The following is a 21,761-nucleotide window of genomic DNA, read 5'->3' as shown; positions in this document are numbered from 1 at the left end:
TGAGTCAGATGGTTAACCAACTGAGCCACCCAGGAGTCCCATCAGTGACCAAGTTTTGAAAAACTCTGCAACTGTGGTGTAGAAGAATACCGTGCTTATTTTTCAGATCAGTAGCAAGAAATTGACTTGCTGTTTGAAGTTATGTGTTGGAGAAAGGTGGAGAGTGTTAGCCACTGGCTACACATTTGCTTTTTTTTTTTTATTTTTAAGCAGAAAAGTTGTTCTGATACCCATTTTTCTGTCTGATTTTTGTGTTTTTGTTTCTGTCGTTGTTTTTTGTTTTGTTTTGTTTTGTTTTTTTGAGTCAAAGGCACACATGCACAAAACCCTGAGAGGTTCTTTTGCTGTGCCTGGTTTATAAATAACTCCCACCTCCCCTTTGTTAAATCTGCGCTAAAAGGAAATCCACGTGTCTGACCTTGAGATGTCGTCAGGAGTCAGCAGATGGCAGCAGTTCCCAACACACAGGTTTATAGAGGCGTTCTACTTCCAAGTCAGTGTGATTTGTGTGTTTACAGTCCTCAATTTTATAGAAATGCCAGTTGGGTGGAAGAGTGCTTTTAAGAAGTCGAAAATGCCTTTAAGAAAGCAAAAAAAAAAAAAAAAAAAAGTTCTTAAAATTTAATTCTTATGTTGTCATTTTGTTAGGTATTAGGACCTCTTTTTAAATAATGTGTTTTGTTTCTTAATATTTAGAGAATTCATTCAGTCTTTATGTTTCCATTTTTCTGAAAAACTACTTTGTTTATCTTAAAGAAGTGTGTAATCTCATAGTGCGTCTTTAAATTGCACTTAGAATGGGAGGAGAGTTAGTGGATTCCATATGAAACCAGCATTTGTGAGGCTTTCTTTGTCATGGACTTAATGACATGCCTGCCTTCACTGCTTGTTAGTCTAGCTGAGGTGCCTGCCAGTGTCTCCAGATTAGCATCTCTAAACCTGCATTTTACCTTATTTTCTACAATTGCATTTATTAATAGGGAGCCACTTATTTACCCGGTTAAAGACAAAAATAAAAAGGGAAGAGTAAGGTTGAACTATATGTTCTTCATGAATTATTAAAAGTTTTGTTTTATATAGAGACATTATTCATTCAAATTCCACTTAATGAAACATCATTTTTTTAAGCTTTAACATAAAAAAGAGAAAGGGAAAAGGAAAAAGGATGTTTTGTTTTTCTTTCAAATAAGCTTAACAGTTATTAGTGATGAAAGCCTTTCTCCAGAAAAGATCACTTCCTTATAAAAGGGCAAAATTTTAAATGTCCGTGTGTAATAATACTAGTAAATGGCTTCCTTGCTTAATTTTGCTTGATCATTTTGCCTTGAACTTGGGTAGTGCTTTCTGTAAACGTATGTGTGTTAGAAAAATGCCTCGTCAATTCAAACCTCATCTTCTTAGCTGTTAACTAAGAGGCCCTCAAAGTCCTGTTTAGAGATGTTTTTCTTAAATACATCCATTTCTTAAATACAGTTCATATATGATTTACTGTGTCATTTATATACACTATATTGACCTTATAATTTTTGTATTACGTTTTATTTACCCAGGAATTTAATTAAAAATTTTATATAATGTGTTAGCCTGAAGAAAAACTGAATATGGTAGTTGCATTCATAATGTTTTGTTTGTTTTTTGTTTTGTTTTGCTTTGTTCTTGTGTGTGTGGGGGGGGGGGGGGGAGTATTCCAGAAATTGCAGTGAGATCTGAGGTATCATTTGTTTAGAAAAACTTGGATAGTGGTTTCTTCTCAAGAAAGTGTGGAATACAGGAGAGACAATTTTTGGACTGGGGTCAACCAGGATTTGAATCTTAGCCCTGCCATTTTCTTACCAGTGGAATTCTAGGCAAATTATTTAATATTTTTGAACAGAGCTCTTTTTCTCTTAAAGTGTGCATAATGATTTCAATTTCGTAAGATTTTGTAATAGTTGAATGAGATGGCAAAAAGTCAAAGCACTTATTTAACACTTGTACATGTAGTCATTTAGTAAATGTTCCATTCATCAATGAAATTTTAATTCTTCTGCAATTCAGCTGTGAAATGTTACTGCAGAATTATTTTCAATAGGTTTGAATATAGTTAAATAAACCTTTTTTTTTTTTTTTTTTTGGTCTGGAAGAAGAAAATGATTGGGTGGGACTAAAACATTATAGATGCCAGTATCATAAAGCATTATTATGAGGACACTTTGTAAAACTGTCAATGGAAGTTATTCAGAAATAATTTAATACTCTAAGATTTACAGAAGAAAATATTTTTATTGCATACAGTCCATTTAAAATTAGATGTACCCTTTGAGACTTAGATTTCAAAAATTAGGAACATTCAGATTGCTTTCACTTAAACTATCATTTAACTAATGTAAGAGAGATACTGTGTTTTCTTTTGTATTTTAATTTATTTTAGCTTTATATTTATATATTTGAATGTCTTAGTCATTATATTGGATATGAAATCATTTATCTGATGATTAGACTTCCAGCAATCTCAGTTATCTGTAACCTTACATTTAAAAGAAATTGGTTTAGGGGGGTTCAGTTGGTTAAGCGTCTGACTTCTGCTCTGGTCACGATCTTGCTTTTCATGAGTTCAAGCCCTGCATTGGCCTCTGTCCTGTCAGCCGGGAGCCTGCTTTGGATCCTCTTTTCTCCTCTCTTTCTACCCCTTCCCCCCTCATTTTCTCTCTCTTTTTCAAAAATAAATAAGCATTAAAAAAAAATAAAAGTGGTTTAAAACAACCTTCATGATTCTGTATGAAGTGAAGAATAGTGATTTAACAGGCTTAAGTTCTGTGTAAAGATCTTTTTTTCCTTTCTAACAGACTAGCGTGTGTCTGTATACACCTTATTCTGTGCTGTCATACCACAACATTTAGTTCCTTAAACATAAATGGATTCTTACTGTATATATTCTGCATCCTTTTTTTCCAGTTACTATTTTGGAGATCTTTTTAAATCCACTTCAGTGTATTTAACAGTTGTTTGGTATTCCAAAGGATGGAATTTTACAATTAACCATTCCTTCCATTCCTTCACCAATGCTCTCCAGACAGAGATGCCAGGTACTCATCTGTAGTTGAACACGTATTTATGACGTTTTACAATAGAAGAGAATCCACACCATGGAGAACCACATAGTGTTTCAGTAAGAGGATGTTAGAAAGGATTATAGGATTGGGCTTGTATTAGGTGATTTTTTTTCTGCTTAATTTTTTTTAACCTTAGTTTTCCTACTCATATTCTTTTTCCAGTTAAACATTTTGAGTGATAATGTATTTCTGGTTGAGTTGTTAAAGCTGTTTATATGCTATCGATACTAGTCCTGTGTTATTTTTGTGGCAAATATTTTTCTCCCTGTCTCCTACATGTCTGTTATTTTTCACAGGAAGACTTTCTCCACCCTGAGATTAAAATATGATTAATCTTCTAACAAAGTTACTTTACTTTTTCTTTAAAACATTTATATTTTTAATTTATCTGGAATGTGGAATTTGTGCATGCTGTCGGGGAGAGTAATTTTTTTCCAGAAAATCTCTAGTATTTGTTGACCACTCCATTTTTTTCTCACTAAATGGAAATACCGCATGATGTTCTAAATGCCTACGTAGGCATCAACCTGCAGTAAAATATCTCTTTATTGACTCCATTTAACTGAGTGACTGGAGTAACTGGTATTCTCTATTTCTTCTATTTAATATACTGATTGAAGCCCAAAGTAAGCTTAATGTTTACTGCTAGTAGGCCACTCAGTACTTCTATGCTAATAACAATTCTGTTTCTGCTAGTGAAGTTTTACATCACTAATACTCAGATTTGGTCATTCTAAAATCCTTCTGCCGGCTGTGCTTGTCATTGTATTTTCATTATTTAATCAGTATTGTGTAAATCAGTAAAATATGAATACAAAAAGAAGGGAAGGTGCCATTTCAAAGAAAACTAAACTGGATGCTTTAGAAAAAGACAGTGGGTCACTACAAAACTTGTGGCTAGTAACAACATTTTGTATGGTTTACTTAAATTTTGTTAATATATACACAGATCTAAGTAATTATAGGAACAGAAAATGAAATACATGAATCAAGAATTATTTTGGGCCTGTAGGAAAATCTGTTAACTGAAAACTAAAGCTATACCACCACCACCAACAACAAATTATTGAGCTGAGTACATTTTGATGTATAAGGTGAAGTCTGTTTCCTGAAGTGTAGACCTTTTGGTTTTTTTTTAAGTTTATTTACTTATTTTTAGAGAGAGGGAGAGAGCGCCAGCAAGGGAGGGGCAGAGAGAGAGGGAGAGAGAGAATCCCAGGGAGGCTCTGCGCTGTCAGTGCAGAGCCCCATGCAAGGCCTGAACTCAAACTGAGATATCACGACCAGAACCAAAGTCAAGAGTTGGATGCTTAACCAGCTGAGCCACTTAGGTGCCCCAGAAATGTAGACCTTTTTATATATTTTCTTGTAAAACATTTTAATGATGGAGCCATCTTACAGCTTTAAATGGTAAGGATATAGATAACAGTAAAAATATGTTAACAATAACCTAAGTTGTTAATAGTCTAAATGTCTAGGCTGATGTCTAGGGAGGCATTTAGAACATGATGTAGTATTTCCAGTTAGTTAAAAATACTGATCGTTAACTCTAAACTTAAGAATGAAGAGGGACACCTGGGTGCTCAGTCTGATTCTTGATTTCAGCTCAGGTCATAATCATGGTTCCTGAGTTTGAACCCCATGTGGAGCTCTGCACTGATAGTGTGGAGCCTGCTTGGGATTCTCTGTCTCCCTCTCTTTCCACCCTGCACTTAACTCTCTCTCTCAAAAATAAATAAATAAACTTAATTAAAAAAAAGAGAAGAATGAAGACCGGATTACTACAATGTATTAGTTGTCTGTTGCTGTGTAGTATCTTACTTCAACATGTAGTGACTTGAAATAAAAAACATTTGTCATCTCACTCAGTTTCTGTAGGTCAGAAATCAGAGTGGCGTAGCTAGGTGGTTCCTGTGAAGGTTTCTTATGACGTTGTAAGCCAAGATGTCAGCCTGGAGAGCCGTGATCTCAAGGCTCAACTAGGGCTGAAGGATATACTCCCAAAACAGCTCATTGTGTGCTGGTTATTGTCAGGAGCCTTTATGCCCTCTCCATGTGGGTCCAAGAGAGCAAGATAGAAGATGTGATAGAAACTATGACCAAGTTTGAGAAGTCACATACCGTCACTTCAGTCATATTTTATTAGTTAGAAGAGAGTCGCTAGTACAGCTCATCCTCTAGGCACCTTCTCTTAAGAGACTAACCACTACACTGCAGATATTTATTCTGTGTATAGGGATGAAGGGGAGGAAGGATTCATTAATAATGTTGGGCTTCTTTTTAGGATACTGCTTTAGGAAAACCACGAGAGGTGTTTCGACTTCCCACAGATTTGACAACATACGACAATCGCCTTTGTGCATCTATCCATTTCACATCTTCTACCTGGGTTACCTTGTCAGATGGAACTGGACGATTGTATCTCATTGGTACAGGTGAACGTGGAAATAGTGCTTCTGAGAAATGGGAGGTGCGGTTTTTGTTATATATTTTTAAGACTTATGCAAAGTCTGGAAAGTATATATAATATAGACCTTAGTGATTTTGAAATAACACTTTCTGGGCATAGCTTATATGTGATCTCTTTGTTTTTATAATATATCATGTTTTGGAAATTTTTAATTATATAGTATGTACCTTTTACACAACTGATACGTTAACCATTTCTGGTTTGGTCAGGGGTTGTTGCAAGTTGTCAAGAATTGCATTCATATTTTCATCGCATGTTGAGTGCTTTATATGTGTGTAAAGCAGTACCCTAAGCATTGGTATTGCCTCCTTCTTGAAGAAGAGATAGCCAAAAATTACACTGGAATATCTTTTCTCCTTTACTCATGTTATATTTGCTGATATCTTTATAAGCCCAGCACACTTCTGCATAACCACTCTGCTTGCTGTCTGGTAAGTTGCCATTGGTCAGTGAGTTGAGTTGACCAGAGTATTCCCCATTTAGAAAAATACACTGTGATACGCATATAGTAATGTGCCAGTCTCTAAGATACTATTTTTATTTGTTTTCCTTTTTTTTTTCTTTTGTTTGTTTATTTTTGAGAGAGAGTCTGCACTTGCGTGCCCGCACCAGTGGGGTAGGGGCAGAGAGGGGGCGGGGGGACAGAGGATCTGAAGCAGGCAGGGCTCAGACTCACGAACTATGAGATCATGACTTGAGCTGAAGTCAAGACGCTCAGCCTACTGAGCCACCTAGGTGCCCCTATTTCAGTTTTCTTAAAGCAATGTAATATTTTAAAAAATTATTTTTTTGAGAGGTAGTGAGACAGAGCATGAGTCTGAAGCAGGCTTCAGGCTCTGAGCTGTCAGCACAGAGCCCAACATAGGGCTCGAACTCACGAACCGTGAAATAATGACCTGAGTCGAAGCTGGACACTTAACCGACCGAGCCACCCAGGCGCCCCAACAATGTAACATTTTTAAATCTAAGGGGCAAATTAGGATTTTAGTAAGTAAGGAATTACTTTCTCCAGAGCCACAGTTTTTGAAGGTGGGAAAGAATGACACAGAGTTATACTAATAAGTATATTGTGATACTTCTTTCTAAATCTCAGCAGGTGGCCTTTAGTTCCAGGTAAACAAACATGAACTTAATAAATATATTTATATCTTATAAAAGATTTTTATCAGATCAGATACCTACAAAGATCAGGCTTTAATTATTTGAGAAAAACCAAGAAGGCCTTAGAACCAAATGGCTTACCTTCCTAAGTTATATTAAATGGTATACTACCAAATTGTAGTAATTCAAAAAACTAAACAAAAAACATGATAAATAACCAGAACAACGATACCCTGTTTAGAGGGGACCTTTGCAGGCCTTTGTAGTGGCAGATTCAGATATTAATTGGACATTGTGACATTTTCTGCTTTGGCCTCCAGTGATAATTTTTTTTTTCTTTTTTTCCCCTTCCTTCCTTCCTTCCTTCCTTCCTTCCTTCCTTCCTTCCTTCCTTTTTCCTTCTTTTCTTTCTTTCTTTCTTTCTTTCTTTTTCTTTCTTTCTTTTTTTCTTTCTTTCTTTCTACTGAGGCAGTGTGGTATATAGCATAGCTACCTGAAACACTTGGAAGGAAAGTGATGGGCAGGAGAGATATGAATGAGAACTTATTATTATCAAGCTGTGGATTCAGTTGGTTTTGATCAGGAAGAGACACACTGACCGAACTCACCTTCAGCTTAAAAATAGCACCACATACTCTGCCAGAAGGAAATTCATATGGGTTTATAATTTATTTGGTTTCTGCTGTGTACATCCCCATGGTGCATATTAGTAATATTAGTAATTAGTAATATTTTTTAAATCATAAATTTAAATCTACTTCATGCCCTCTTTAGTATACACTGGTGTAATGAAATAAGCACACTCTGAGATGTTTGCAGTGAGTAATAGTTTTAACTGGGGTCTGGGAAGAGGGGGAATGGGATAGGGTTTGGACTTGGGCTTTCACTGAGGTGGGAGGGATACTGTGGAGTACTGGTCACTTTAAGAGAAGCAACTTAGGAGAGTTTTGAGACTGTGGGGAAATTAGTGTAACAGAGGAGGCTAAAGGTGCGAGTGGTTAGGGGGCACAGTAGAGCATACGGGGGCCAAGTAAGGGCAGTGATGACTGAAGTGTAGGAAGAGAAACAAAGGGAGATAGGAAGACTGCCTGCTTTACAGATGTGTTACCTCTAGTATGATGGGTTGCTGTGTATCAGCAGTACCACGTTTGAGTTGCTAGGCTCGTTAAGGAGACAGGAGCCTTTAGCCTAACCATTTATAAAAGTTTAGACATCGACTCCGTGGTCTCATTCCACCCCTTTCACTCACATGAGAGATAGAGAAGAGGAGGAAGCAATAAACTAGCTATTTGTACCTGACAAAACTCAACCATTTTTCCTTCCTCCTTTTTGTCTCCCAATGTCAACCAACTGAAACCTATCTTTATCATCTCAGTTTTGAGTATGTGAGGTATTTTTGGTTGTTACTGCTGTTTTCTGTTTATGGAAGACTGTAGAATGGATTCCAAAGGTCTACTATTTGAATAATTTGAGAAGAGGTGCTCAAACATTTAGGGAAATTGACATTAAAGCACACTTTTCTTTATAAGGCTTTCAACTAGGAACAGATAGTAAAGAGATTCTAGATAAAAGGATTTCCCCCCCCCCCAGAAAAAGTTTTTTTTTTTAAACTAATTTTTGTCATTTGGATGTTTTCCTTCAACTCATTTATTTGAAAATCTTGCTTAGCCGACAGTCTTAAAATATCTTTGATTTGTTATTTACTCTTAAATAAAATACAGTAGTCTTTTAGATTATGTGTTTGTGATATAAAAAAGAATTTGTTAAGATTTTATGTCTCTATGATGCCTAAACTTGCTCTTTAAAAAGAAACTTTAATATATTTAAATAGAGTTTGTTGAATTATAAGTTTTTTATTATAACTTTTAAATGTAAATGGGGTCTTTTGTTTTAGAGAAATAAGAGTTTTAGTGATATGTTCTCCAATTCCTTTGCCTCTGACCTTTGCAGACTTCCAGGAACAAACAGGAACAAACCAAAACAAAAACAATAGGAAAAAAACATACACACGCACATGCGCACACCTGTGCACCAGTATGCACAATATTCAGAAAGTAAGAGGAACAAAGGAAAAATAAATCCTATATGAGATAGGAGAAGAGACGAGGGAGACCTGCTTCTCTTCTGTAGAGCACTGTAACTTGGTAATTCTTTTCTAGGAGGTCACTTCTAGTTCTCTTTCTCCTTTTGATGCTGTTTGGATGCCTTATTGTTTACCTTGTTTTTAAGCCAAGAGTACTGGCCAGTTTTCTCTGTGAAATAAATAGGTGTCTTTCAGAAGTTCTTTTTCAAAGAATATTAGTTGAACTTGCAACCTTTATTTAAAGGCTTTTCGCATTTTTCTACTCCTTGTAATAAATAGCATCCAATTAGTTGTTATATTGTCAGAATTTTGTGCATTCCCGCTGTGCTGTGTTTGTAATATGTACATTTATGTGTGTGTGTGTGTGTGTAATCTTTTTTTATTTTAGATTATGTTTAATGAAGAGCTTGGGAATCCTTTTATCATAATTCACAGTATCTCATTGATGAACGCTGAAGAACATTCAATAACTACCTTACTTCTTCGAATAGAGAAAGAAGAATTGGATATGAAAGGAAGTGGATTCTACGTTTCTTTGGAGTGGGTCACTATCAGTAAGAAAAATAAAGGTAAAATGTAACTACAATGTGAATCCACAGGGGTTGGTGCCATTTAGTAGATTTTGAAATGCAAAGCTGTTCCTGTAAATGCTGTTGTTGCTGTGATTCTAATACCCCACATCTAGTGGGATGAATTCCTATAGATAATTTCTCCTCAGGTATATATTGTTATAGAAACAATAACTTGCGGGGCGCCTGGGTGGCTCAGTCGGTTAAGCGGCCGACTTCGGCTCAGGTCGTGATCTCGCGGTCCGTGAGTTCGAGCCCCGCGTCGGGCTCTGTGCTGACAGCTCGGAGCCTGGAGCCTTCTTCCGATTCTGTGTCTCCCTCTCTCTCTCTGCCCCTCCCCCCATTCGCGCTCTGTCTCTCTGCCTTTCAGAAATGAATAAATGTTAAAAAAAAAAAAGAAAAGAAACAATAACTTCCACAGTCAGTTATGCCTTTTTGTATAAAAGGAGACATTCTTACATAATTTTGAAAGAATTTAAAGTGTATAATTTCAGTATATGCAAGACTGTACACATATATTCTAATGTGTATATGTATCACATACAAGGATTATATATATAATTAAATGTAAATTATAAATTGTAGAAAAGTCTTGACTCTTGGGCTGTTTGAAACTATCAGACTTCTAACTTGGACATTAGAAATTATTTTTCACTGTATTAATTAAGATTCCTTTAATGGTGTGGCCTTGTTCTTCACCAGTGCTTAGTTCTTACTATTGTTGAAAACTAAGGGAGCTTGTTTCCATGACTCTCTGCCCTTTTTCTAAGTTTTTATTAACTTACATAACTTACGGGCCTTAAATTACAGTTGACCCTTGAACAATAGGTTTAAATTGTGTAGTTTAAACTGTAGAGTTCAGGTCCATGTATACATGGATATTTTTTGATACAGGACATTACTGTAAATGTATTTTCTCTTCCGTATGAGTTCTTGAATAACCCTTTCTTTATTCTAGCTTACTTTATTTTTAAAAATACAGTGTATAATATATATACAAAGTATATGTTAACTGACTGTTTTTGTTATCAGTAGATCTTCCAATCAACAGTAGGCTATTAGTAGTTAAGTTTTTGGGGAGTCAAAAGTTATATGCAGATTTTTGGCTGCATGGGGGATCTGTGTGTTTTTTTTGTTTTTTTTTTTTTTTTGTTTGTTTTTTAATGTTTGTTTTTGAGAGAGTGAGAGAAACTTTGAGGGGGAGAGAGAGAGGGAGACAAAGGATCGAAGCAGGTTGGGTGCTGACAGCAGAGAGCCTGATGTGGGCTCAAACTGAACCATGAGATCATGACCTGAACCAAAGGCAGACGCTTAACCAGTTGAGCCACCCAGCATCTCTCATATCATTTCTTAAGGTTTCATTCTTTTCACCCCCTTAAGTATTATTTATATAGTTGTTATTCTTTTCCTTTTTCTTTTTCAATGAATATAACAGCAGTGCTTTTCTAAACTGTGTTGAGTGGAACATTTGATAAACAATGTTTTGTAGTTAAATTGAAAATATGGGCATATAATAGCCCTATTTCACATTAAACATGTTGAAGATTCTAAAAATGTTGAGTAAAAAAAAAAAAAAAGACAATTAGAGCAAGCATTTCCCAGCTCATTTAACCATGGAGTTCACCTGAAATCCACATGTTATTTTCTGTTGCACACATGTTGGGAAAAGCCACCCTGTAAACCATGTAGTATCTAAGTCTGGGTGTTTGGAGTCCAGTAGGACTCTTTCCCTTACACGTACCTGTGCAGGAAGCATAGGAGTTTTTAGTTCATTCGTAAATTTACAAGTCTTTTCTTAAATATGTGTGAAATGAAGGTGAATGTAGGTGAAGATTTAGAGGAAAACAAGGACATATATTTAAAACAGATTGTATCATTATGTATAACATGTGACATTGGGTTACAGTTTTTGACTACTTATTGTGAAGCTTGTTAAAGTAGTACAGCTCACTCTAATAGAGTAACAGTGTAAGTAAAGGTAAGGGCACACACAAAACCAAACCTGTTTTCAAGAATAAATTCAGTTATTTTACCAGTAATTTTCATGATACAGTTAATTTTATATCTTTTCTTTATATCTCATATCTTAAATTTTATATCTTAAAATCAAGTATTGGGGCACCTGGGTGGCTCAGTTGGTTAACTGTCCTACTCTTGATTTCAGCTCAGGTCACGATATCATAGTTAATAAGTTTGAGCCCTGCATTGGTCTCTGTGCTGTCAGCGGGGAGCCTGCTTGAGATTCTTTCTCCCTCTCTCTCTCTGCCCCTCCCCCATGAGTATACATGCATGCTTTCTCTCTAAGTAAATAAACATTTTTTAAAAAATAAGTATTGGGGCACCTGGGTGGCTCAGTTGGTTAAGCGTCCGACTTGGCTCAGGTCATGATCTCGTGGTTTGTGAGTTTGAGCCCCATGTCGTGCTCTGTGCTGACAGCTCAGAGCCTGGAGCCTGCTTCAGATTCTGTGTCTCCCCTTCTCTCTGCCCCTCCCATGCTCATGCTCTGTCTCTCAATAATAAATAAATATTTAAAAAAATTAAAAAAAATTAAGTATCATTTATGCTTGATTCATTAGGCATACAGGTCTGAATCATTTCTACCATAAACGTTTCATTTTAAGGAAACCCCCTTAAGTAGCTAGAATGAGCAGAAAAATAGTCCACACCATACCTTTACTTTATCCTTCGTTTGTGGCTCTTTTGAGCAGATGCCTATCATGTACCTGCTGGGGAAGTAGAAAGGCTGTAGTAAAGGAAAAGGTAGATCATTCAGAAGCTGATATTTAGGTAAGTCAGTCACTTTAAAGTCTACAGCACTGGTATCCAATGGAAATTTCTGCAAAATGGACATGTTTTATGTGTGTGCCATTTAATACAGTAGCAGCTACCCATGTGTGGCTGTAGAACATTTGAAATGTGACTAATGTGACTGAGGAATTGAATTTTAAATTTTACTTAATTTTCGTTAAATAGCCACCATGGCCAGTAGCTACCACATTGGAAAGCACAATCTAGAGCAAATTTCATCAGAGCTGGTATTTTAAAGTAGGGGTGAATTTATAGAAAATTAGGTTATAAACTTTTTTAGCCCTATGAAAAGACTCTTGATAGCATGCCTTTTAATAGTACACTTAAAATACTTAATTTTAGGGGCGCCTGGGTCGCTCGGTTAAACGTCCAGCTTCGGCTCAGGTCATGATCTTCCTGTCCCTGAATTCAAGCCCCACCTGCACTGGGTTCTGTGCTGACATCTTAGAGCCTGGAGCCTGCTTGGGATTCTGTCTCCTTTGCCCTCTGCCCCTCCCGTGCTCGTGCTCTCTTTCTCTCTCAAAAATAAATAAATGTTAAAAAAAATACTTAATTTTAATTAAAATTAATATACAAATATTTTCAGGATATTTTATAATATAGTGTTTTATTTATAATTTTTTGTTCTAAAATACTTTCTTTTTTTACAGACAATAAAAAATATGAAATCATTAAGCGTGATACTCTCCGTGGAAAGTCAGTGCCGCATTATGCCGCTATTGAGCCTGATGGGAAAGGTCTGATGATTGTCTCCTACAAGTCCTTCACATTTGTACATGTTGGTCAAGATCTTGAAGAAAATAAGAATGAGAACTTGTCTGAGAAAATCAAAGGTAATTTTAGTGTTCATCTTCATAGAGCTCATGTGTGTTTATGTACATTTATGTCTGGTTTGTCTTACTGGTTAGGTTATGGGTTCTACCAGGACTAGATAGAGGCTTAATTTTCCTTTGTATTTCCCAGAATTGTCTTTTGTAAAATGTGCTACCTAAATAGTGTGAATTGTTTTAATCAGTAATTTCATAATTACCAAAAATGTTTTTAAAAAATTATGGCTTTATGAGATGTTTAGTAAATACTTATTAAATGAATAAATAATGTCTGTTTGTTATTGGTGTTTGTGAAGCTAGCATATTAGTATTGAATATATTAATCTTTTAAAATAAGCTAAACTGTGTTGATTATAGGTATATACTAGTGTACGTGTTCTGAATTTTTAGTACTAAGCTTTAAAAAAAAGTTCTTGAGGGCCTAATTGTTAAGTTTTTCCAATGTTAAATGAATAAACGGATGAAGTTAATGTTTTAGAATGAAGACAGTAACAAAGTCTTTAAAATTTATATTTACATAGGAAGAATACTCTTACATTCAAGAGAATATCCCCCTGTAATCATTTCTATTCATAATTCTGATGTTTACAACCAGAGAATAGTATATTTTACTTGAGATTTTCGCAATATTTTCAATTATACATATTAATCTTTGAATGTCCCTTTTTTGTTAATTATATAAAATAAAAATAAGTTTCACTATATTTATTTAGAACTTTCTAAAGAAAAAAATTCTTTGAAAAGTATTTGAAAACAGGGATGCCTGGGTGGCTCAGTTGGTTGGGCATCTGACTTTGGCTCAGGTCATGATGTCAGGGCGCGTGAGTTCGAGCCCCATGTCAGGCTCTGTGCTGACAGCTCAGAGCCTGGAGCCTGCTTCAGATACTGTGTCTCCCTCTCTTTCTGCCCTCCCCCACTCATGCCTGTCTCTCTCTCAAAAATAAATAAACAAACAGACAAAAAAAGAAGAAAAGTATTTGAAAACATTAATGTAATAAATATTTTAAAAATATTTTCCACAGGTTCATAAATGATACGCACCTTTGAATAAGAGAGTTGTGCTTTGATGGCCTTTTATTTAGCCTTTTAACAACTTGGTTTCCCATGTGATGTATTTTAATGTTAGATTATCTCTAAGATCCCTCTCTGAATAAGTTCTACTCTGTCTTAATTATACTGTTAAACTTTTCTAGAGCTTAGCCAAAACAGCTATTCATATCTCTAGACCACATGCCCCTTAGAACTCTTGGTGAGCAATTGCAAAGGAAATGAAAGAATGCCCTAATCTCTGGAAACATTCTGCCTAGTACCTGAAACTATGTGGTTCCAAGACAGATTGTAGCGTAGGAGGGATACAACATCTGTTTAAATCATAACTATCAGTTCAGGTGTTGTTTTTCTTGTTGACATCTCACATTATATTTTGATTTCCTTCTGAATCCATTAACGTCTTTCCTTCCCTTTTAGTGTGAACCTCAAATCCCCTGTATTTTTCTGTGTACCTTGTAATAAACACACTTTACCTATAAAGGAGAAATGTAATTTTTAAAAAATTATGGATAGTTTGTCAATTATAGCATGCTTTCTTTTAAGTAATCATCTGAGAATATATATGGGTTTCATTTTCTATAAACCTCAAGAAGACTGATATTATCTGTTGCCAATTTGGTGTTGTCATAATGATATAAGTAAGAGCATTTTCTTAGAAAGACTTAAAACAATTTCCAAAACATAGGCACTTAGCAACCAACAATTGAAAAAATTATTTAGTTGTTTGTATAACTTTTAGTGGAGAGAAGCTTAAAAAATTCTGGCTTTCCATTTAGTCTATTTCCATGGACTTTAAGTTTTACTAGAAGCTCATGTGATTTTGCAGACTCCTCCCCTTTCCATATCTGGCAGAAGTTGCCCACTGAATCATTGTTACATATAAACTGCCTCGTTAACTTTTGTGGTGGACAGAAAATTGAGTAAAACAGGTAACTTGCCTTAAGGAGCTTATAGTTATCAATCTTTTAAGCTGTAGTTCAAACTTTCTCAGTGAATTTATACTAAAAGTACTTTTAAAGAGATAACAGAGAAGATCTAAGAGCCTGCTTAAAGGAATATGATGCAAGTTAGAAATTAATCCAAAGTAACAATTTTATCCTGAAAATTTATGCATTTTTTATGCTTATTCCTATAGTATCATGCTTGTTAAATTTTATTTAACATCAAATAGAAGTGACCCTTTAAGAAGATACATCACACTTACTATTATATCTTTGAGCATAGCTAGTACTTACAAAGTTTTTACACAAAACAGCACAAAAATAAAAAGAATGATACCCCCCTCAGAAAAGAATTATAACCCGAATTTACTGAGAGTTTATAATATATGTAATAACAGGATTGATATTATATATTTTATATGCATTAACTCATTTAAATTTTAACAGTTCTGTGAGATAATGTCATATTTTGTTATTTTATTTTACAGATTAGGAAAAAGAGGGTAGTAGATAAAGTTGCATACCAAGATTAATAAGTGGTTGAACCAAGATTCAAGACCTAGGACTAGTCAACTCTGGAGTACTAGTTACTAACCACTATGTTATATTCCTTTCTGATGAGTGTGTGGACAGATTAATGTTTATGGATATCATTAAGCAAATAATTATTTATTTCTTAGCAAATATTTATTCTTTTTGCATTTAAGCCCTATTTTCTTATTTCATCCTATGGGTATTTCAACCTGTAGCATGATGAGTTTAAAGCTTTTTCTAAGAGAAGCCAAGGAGATCAAGAAGGAGGTGAAGGGAGGATACTTTTATTGGGAACTTGGACAAAATACACTGGCAGCCGTTGAATTCCCTGTGAAATTGCTTTCATGCACAAAGTTGCAGAGTAGAATTTATAAATATATCTTTTATTTTTATGTGGGTATGTATCTCACCAAATAATAGTTGTCTTCTGTATCACAGAGTTACATTGTTAGCGCAAATCAAAGCAATGGTGAAAGTTTCAGACAGTGGTTTATGACATATTTGTTACTCCTTTGAAGTAGGAATCTGCTGTCTGTGTAAAGGGAAGAGAAAGGAGGAAGAAAAGGGGAAACTGGGAGGCAGGGAGAGAATGAATGGGGATAAAGGATTGCTGTCATTAGTATTTTATGAGTGCTTATGTCTTGCAGCATTAGGTAAGCCTGGAAGAGGAAATGTCAAGTGCAGTTGTTATAACTCTGAAAATTCCCCCAAAAGATCTGTGTGTGTTTGTTTATAGTTACTTTGTTTTGTAAGAAGATCAGTAGAAATTATGCTAAGATTCCTTTAGATAGGTGTTCTTTTGTGTGCTCCAGTGTCTCATTTTGTGTGTTCTGGTCTCCACTTTTTTATTACATAATGTATTTTTCTTTTCCCAATAGAACCTCTGTATTACTGGCAACAGACTGAAGATGATTTGACAGTAACAATACAACTTCCAGAAGGCAGTTCTAAGGAGGACATTCAAGTACAGTTTTTGCCTGATCACATCAACATTGTGCTGAAGGGTCAGAGGTTTTTGGAAGGAAATCTCTATTCATCTATTGATCAAGACAGCAGTACATGGATGATTAAAGATAATAGGTATACAGATAGAGTTGTATTTATATTTAAAATTTTTTTTTCTTTTTTTCTTATCCGTTCTACAGTGGTTACACCAAAGTTGACTACTACTACAATAGGTCTGTCTGTATTGCTGATTCTTTCTTAAGACAGATTAAAAATGGAATTACTGTATCAAAATACATGATTATCATTAAGATTAAAAATGCTAGTAAAGTTATAGTTTGTATTCTATGGTAGAGTTTTTATTATCAGCTCTGGAAAAATAATGACAGTAGTAACAGTAATAATGGATAAAAATGGTTATTTGTTTTGATTAATACTCTAAAATTTTTTAAGAAAAAAATCTCTTTTTATTGACTTCAATTTGCCAACTAGATAATACATTCCCATTCTTTAAATTTTAATATACATGAAAGGGTACACAGTGTGAAGACTCCCTCCAGCCCAGACCTCCAGTCATCCTTCCCCTCATGCCCATAACCACTGTTCATAGTTTTCCTTCTACAGGTATTTTATGCATCTTCAAGCAGATATATGTCTGTTTTTTGAACAAAAAAGGTTTTAAAACATAACTATACATAGTTTTACAGCTTGCTTTTGTTGACTTTCAATAGCAAATCTTGAAGAACTTTCTATAATGTATATATAATGATTTATTTTATTCTCCTTTATGGCTATTTATGGTATTTTACTTTGTCACCCACAATCATTTTTAAAAAATGGTCCTTTATTCGATATTTTGACTGCAGTCTTTTGCTACAGTGAATAACTTTCATGTGTATATAAAAGAATTTCATGTGTGCAGGAATATATATGGAGGACTCCTACAAGTGGAGTCAATATTTCTTTGAAAATTATAGAGAATATTTTTTTAATGTAAGTTAGCCGTGTACATTTTTTTGTAATTGTGTGTTCAGGACACAAGAGAAATAGATGATATGGTCAACTTATCCAAACAGAACTTTTCAGTACAGCAAAACTGAGAATTTCTTCTCTTCTAAAAAAAACCATTAAGAAAACAGAACCAGGCCATGGACTGGGAAAAAAATATTTTCATTATGCATATAAAACAAAGGAATTGCATTCTCCATATATAAGAAACCTTGTTAGAAATTTATAATTAAAAGATAACCCAATTTTAAATATGGTCAAATGATTTGAATTGACGTATCATGATAGATGATATTTGAACAGCTAGTTAAGCATATGAAAAAATAGAGGGAAAGGCACATTAAAGCTAGATGAGACACCAGTGCATGGCTAAAACTAGACAGCTTATGGTATCAAATGTTGACAAGAATGTGGATCACCAGCCTCTTGTACATTGCTGGTGGGAGGGAAAAATGATAGTCACTTTGGCAAACTGTTCAGCAGTTTCTTAGGCTAAGCATATATATATACCCATTTAGTAACCCAGAAATTCTACTAGATATTAGTACTCAGTAGTACACAATAGAATGCTACTCTGCGATACAAGAGAATGGTGTGATAAACACAGCAGTATGAATGAATCTCAGAAACATGCAGAGTGAAAGAAGCCAGAGACAAAAAATGTGCATACAGTGTGAGTCCAAACATATGAAGTTGGCAAACTGGCAAAACCATCTCTGGTGATACAAATCAAGACAGTGGTTACCTCTAGGGTGTAGGTGGACTGACTAGAAAAGGGACACAAGGGAACTTTCTGGATGATTGAATAGCTTCCTTGGGTTATAAGGGTATATGCATTTGTGAAATTCCATGAATTCTATACTTCAAATCTGAATTTAGTCTGTAAAAACCTCAGTGAAAGGAATATGCAGAAAAATAGGTAAAAATTAAGTTTCTTATAAAACTATAACCCTTTGCTCCTACTTTTTTGCCCCTTTGTAAATCTTTCATTATAGATTATTAATAATTATTACATTCTGTGATGGGTTAATAGATGGTTTTGGGCACTTAATTTAAGAAATGGTCAGATTTGGGGGCGCCTGGGTGGCTCAGTCGGTTAAGCGTCCGACTTTGGCTCAGGTCATGATCTCACGGTTCGTGAGTTCAAGCCCCGCGTCAGGCTCTGTGCTGATGGCTCAGAGCCTGGAGCCTGTTTCAGATTCTGTGTCTCCCTCTCTCTCTGAACCTCCCCCATTCATGCTCCGTCTCTCTCTGTCTCAAAAATAAATAAATGTTTAAAAAAAAAATTAAAAAAAAAGAAATGGTCAGATTTGGTCAGAAGTGGGTTAAAATTAGTTATTTTTACTTTAAATATAATTTTCAATTTGTAATATAGGACCCATATGAGTCTTTGATTTGAGTCTAAATATTGGAAGTCTGAGAAATAGGTATCTAGTTCAAAAAATTTGAAGCTATATGCTTTTATATCCTGAATTCGTTTTATTGATGGGGAAATTTGGCGACTTTTCTTTTTTAATGTGGGAAGATAAATAGATTCATGAGTAAATGATGTTGTTTATAATTTTTTGAGAATTATTGAAATAAGAATCCAATATTCAGTGAATTCAACAAAAAAAGAATAATGATTTCCATGAATCTGATGCTTTGTCTTTCTCTCTTTTTGGATGGATTTTTTTTTAACTGTTCTAATAATTCTTGCTAACCAGTTTTAATCATGGTATATTTAAATAATCACTGCAGTCCTTCCACATTTTTCATAATCACTCCTGCAAATGTTTACAAAAATATTTTTATTGTAATTCTCAGGAAAGTATTACTGTTTCAGAGGGAGAGTGAAAGATCTGAGCTAGATTAAAGTCTAATCTCATGGACATGATAGTTTTCGACAATCTCACCTTTCAAGGTGATAAAAGTGGTTTCTAGAGTCCTGACCAATACTCAGTTATACCAATTGAATAAATACCTGATTTTGTTAACAGTTTATCCATTTACCTGGATAATGAAGATGTGGAAAAGTACACCCAGATGAGAAGTACCCTGGAATCTAATGTGTCCACTAATCACCGTCTGACTATAGCTAGGTTACCACAGTAAAACACATGGTTTTTGGTTCATTCTTCATGAACTTTGGCATACTAACACACTGAGTTCGTAACAGAATCTGATAAAATTACTCTTTATTTAAAAACTTTTTTTTTTTTTTTTTATTTTGAGAGAAGGGGAGAATCCCGCACAGGCTCCACGCTCAGTGCAGAGCCTGATATGGGGCTTAATCCCATGACCTGAGCTGAATTTGAGTCAGACGCTCAACTGAACTACCCAGACATCCCTATTTTTATTTTTTATTGAAGTATAATTAACATATGCTGTTATATTGGTTCCAGGTGTTCAGTATAATAATTCAACAACTTTATACTTTACTCAGTGCTCATCATGATAAGTGTACCCTTAATTCCCTTTACACTTTTTAATATACTTTAAAAGCTTAGTTATGTGAACGGTTCTTTAAGAAACATTTTATATTCTACTTAAACATATTTTATGTGCATGAGAGAGATTGAGGGTAGCATTTCTAAATTGGCAAAGCAGCTATAACATACTGTTAAAGTAGGTCATCAAACAGTAACTTAGCAAAGGTTTAGAATAGCTGGACCTCACACAAATAGTTTCAGCATTTAATACATGAGCATAAACCTGTGTTGTTTTCCCATTAAATTTGAGGTACTTGATTACTATTTTACATTACAAAGGATAATTACAGTGATGTGTAGGTGGGGTCATTGGTTTAAAAACATGATTTTCTGTGCTTGATTAAATTATTCATATTTCTCATTTTCAAATGGTTAATGTTCCTTCTCACTTTGGAAGGATTTGTTAACTAGTCTGTAGGTTATTAATGTATGGGGTTATATGTTCTTTTTGGCTGGATGGTAGGACATGATCTTAATTTTAAAATGTAGAAATGCAGTTGTGCTTAAAGGATTGCATTGATTAGGCGTGCAAACTTAACGATGGTTCAGAAATTCTCTATAACTGACATTGTGTGAACTGTTTTTAACTTCTTTAGGTAGCAGCTGACTAAAACAGTATTTATACATTCTGGTCATGGTAAAATTTCCTTAATATTTACATGTATTTATTCAGAGAGGCAGAATAGTGCAGTAGTGAAGAGCATTGACTTGGAGCCACACTGCTTTACTAACTCATGACCTTGGCAAGTTACTTAACCTCTAAGTGCTTTTCTTTTCTTACTCTGTAAAATGAAGATGAAAATAGTACTTACTTTATTTGGTTGTGGTGAGCAATCAGTGAGTTAAAACATGTAAAGTGCTTAAGACAGCACCTGGCATATGGGAAGCATTAGATAAGTATGAGTTGCTGTTGCGATTATTATCTTCATCATCATCATCCTTTTCAAGATTAGCTCTCTTTTAGAGAATAGATTATGATGGTAATTTTTAATGCTAATGATAGGAACTCATTACATAGAAAAGATGTTTTGCGTCGTCTCAAAATAAGTAGTTTCAGAAAAAGTTAAAAGTGCTGTAATTAATTCATGAGGTGAAGATAATAACAGCCTTGAAAAATAATTGATAAGTTTGCATGTTCTATTTGATAATTATGATTATAGTTATTATTGTGTCCTTGCAATTATTTCCTTGCAGTTGTGTTCCAGGGCATGGGTTAGTATGGCACACGTGTACCAAAGGTGGCACGTGGGAAGGGTTGCTTTCCTATGGGACAGCTACCACCACCCCACTTTTCTCTGTGTTCTAGCAACGGCTGCGCCTAAAGCAGCTTATTACTTGAATTTCTCTTCCTATTCAAGAGGCACGTGGGGCAACTCCCTGTGCTCCTATGTCCACGGTCTGCCCCGGCTCAGCTCTCATTCTCTTTCCTGCCACATGAAACCTTAATCTCAGTATTCCGTGATAGGCCCCTTTTAGTGTATTTGGAATTTGTTCAGTGGCTTAAACGTACAGAATTAGATTTTCATTTGATACAGACCACATTAACAACTTTTTTCTTATGTTACCAAATTTAATTATTTTATAATTTCTACTTTCTTTTCAATTCATTAAAATCTGTATTTTAAGAATTGATATTTGTGCTGATCTAACCTGCCTGATGTTTACATTAATATATATTATGGCTACTAGTTTAGGAAAATGAAGCTAATTATTGGCTTCATGCATAAAGAAGTACCTTTAGTTATAGTCAGTTAATTTCACGTGCCCGCCCCAACCACCATCCTCGTTACCACCATTCCCTAGTAAAATATCTCAGAATCTTGGTGCCTGCATTTCTGTCTCTTAAGTTCAGTAATACA

The 21,761-nt window shown here is 34.8% G+C and overlaps 1 protein-coding gene across 1 annotated transcript in view; it reads left to right on the top strand.

The window, feature by feature from the left end:
* The window catches only part of NUDCD1 (NudC domain containing 1), a 75,652-nt gene that overhangs the window by 22,172 nt on the left and 31,719 nt on the right, over positions 1–21,761 (top strand). The window contains exons 3-6 of the mRNA XM_060611162.3: positions 5,377–5,562; positions 9,135–9,315; positions 12,774–12,956; positions 16,357–16,558. Of these exons, the coding sequence (XP_060467145.1) occupies positions 5,377–5,562; positions 9,135–9,315; positions 12,774–12,956; positions 16,357–16,558 (752 nt within the window). The remainder of the gene's footprint in view (positions 1–5,376; positions 5,563–9,134; positions 9,316–12,773; positions 12,957–16,356; positions 16,559–21,761) is intronic.

The sequence above is a fragment of the Panthera onca genome, chromosome F2 (assembly GCF_046562875.1).
Source record: "Panthera onca isolate mPanOnc1 chromosome F2, mPanOnc1 haplotype 2, whole genome shotgun sequence".
Lineage (NCBI taxonomy): Eukaryota > Metazoa > Chordata > Mammalia > Carnivora > Felidae > Panthera > Panthera onca.
Note: the sequence above shows the minus strand (reverse complement) of the source record. Positions and strands in the feature narration are given on the sequence as shown.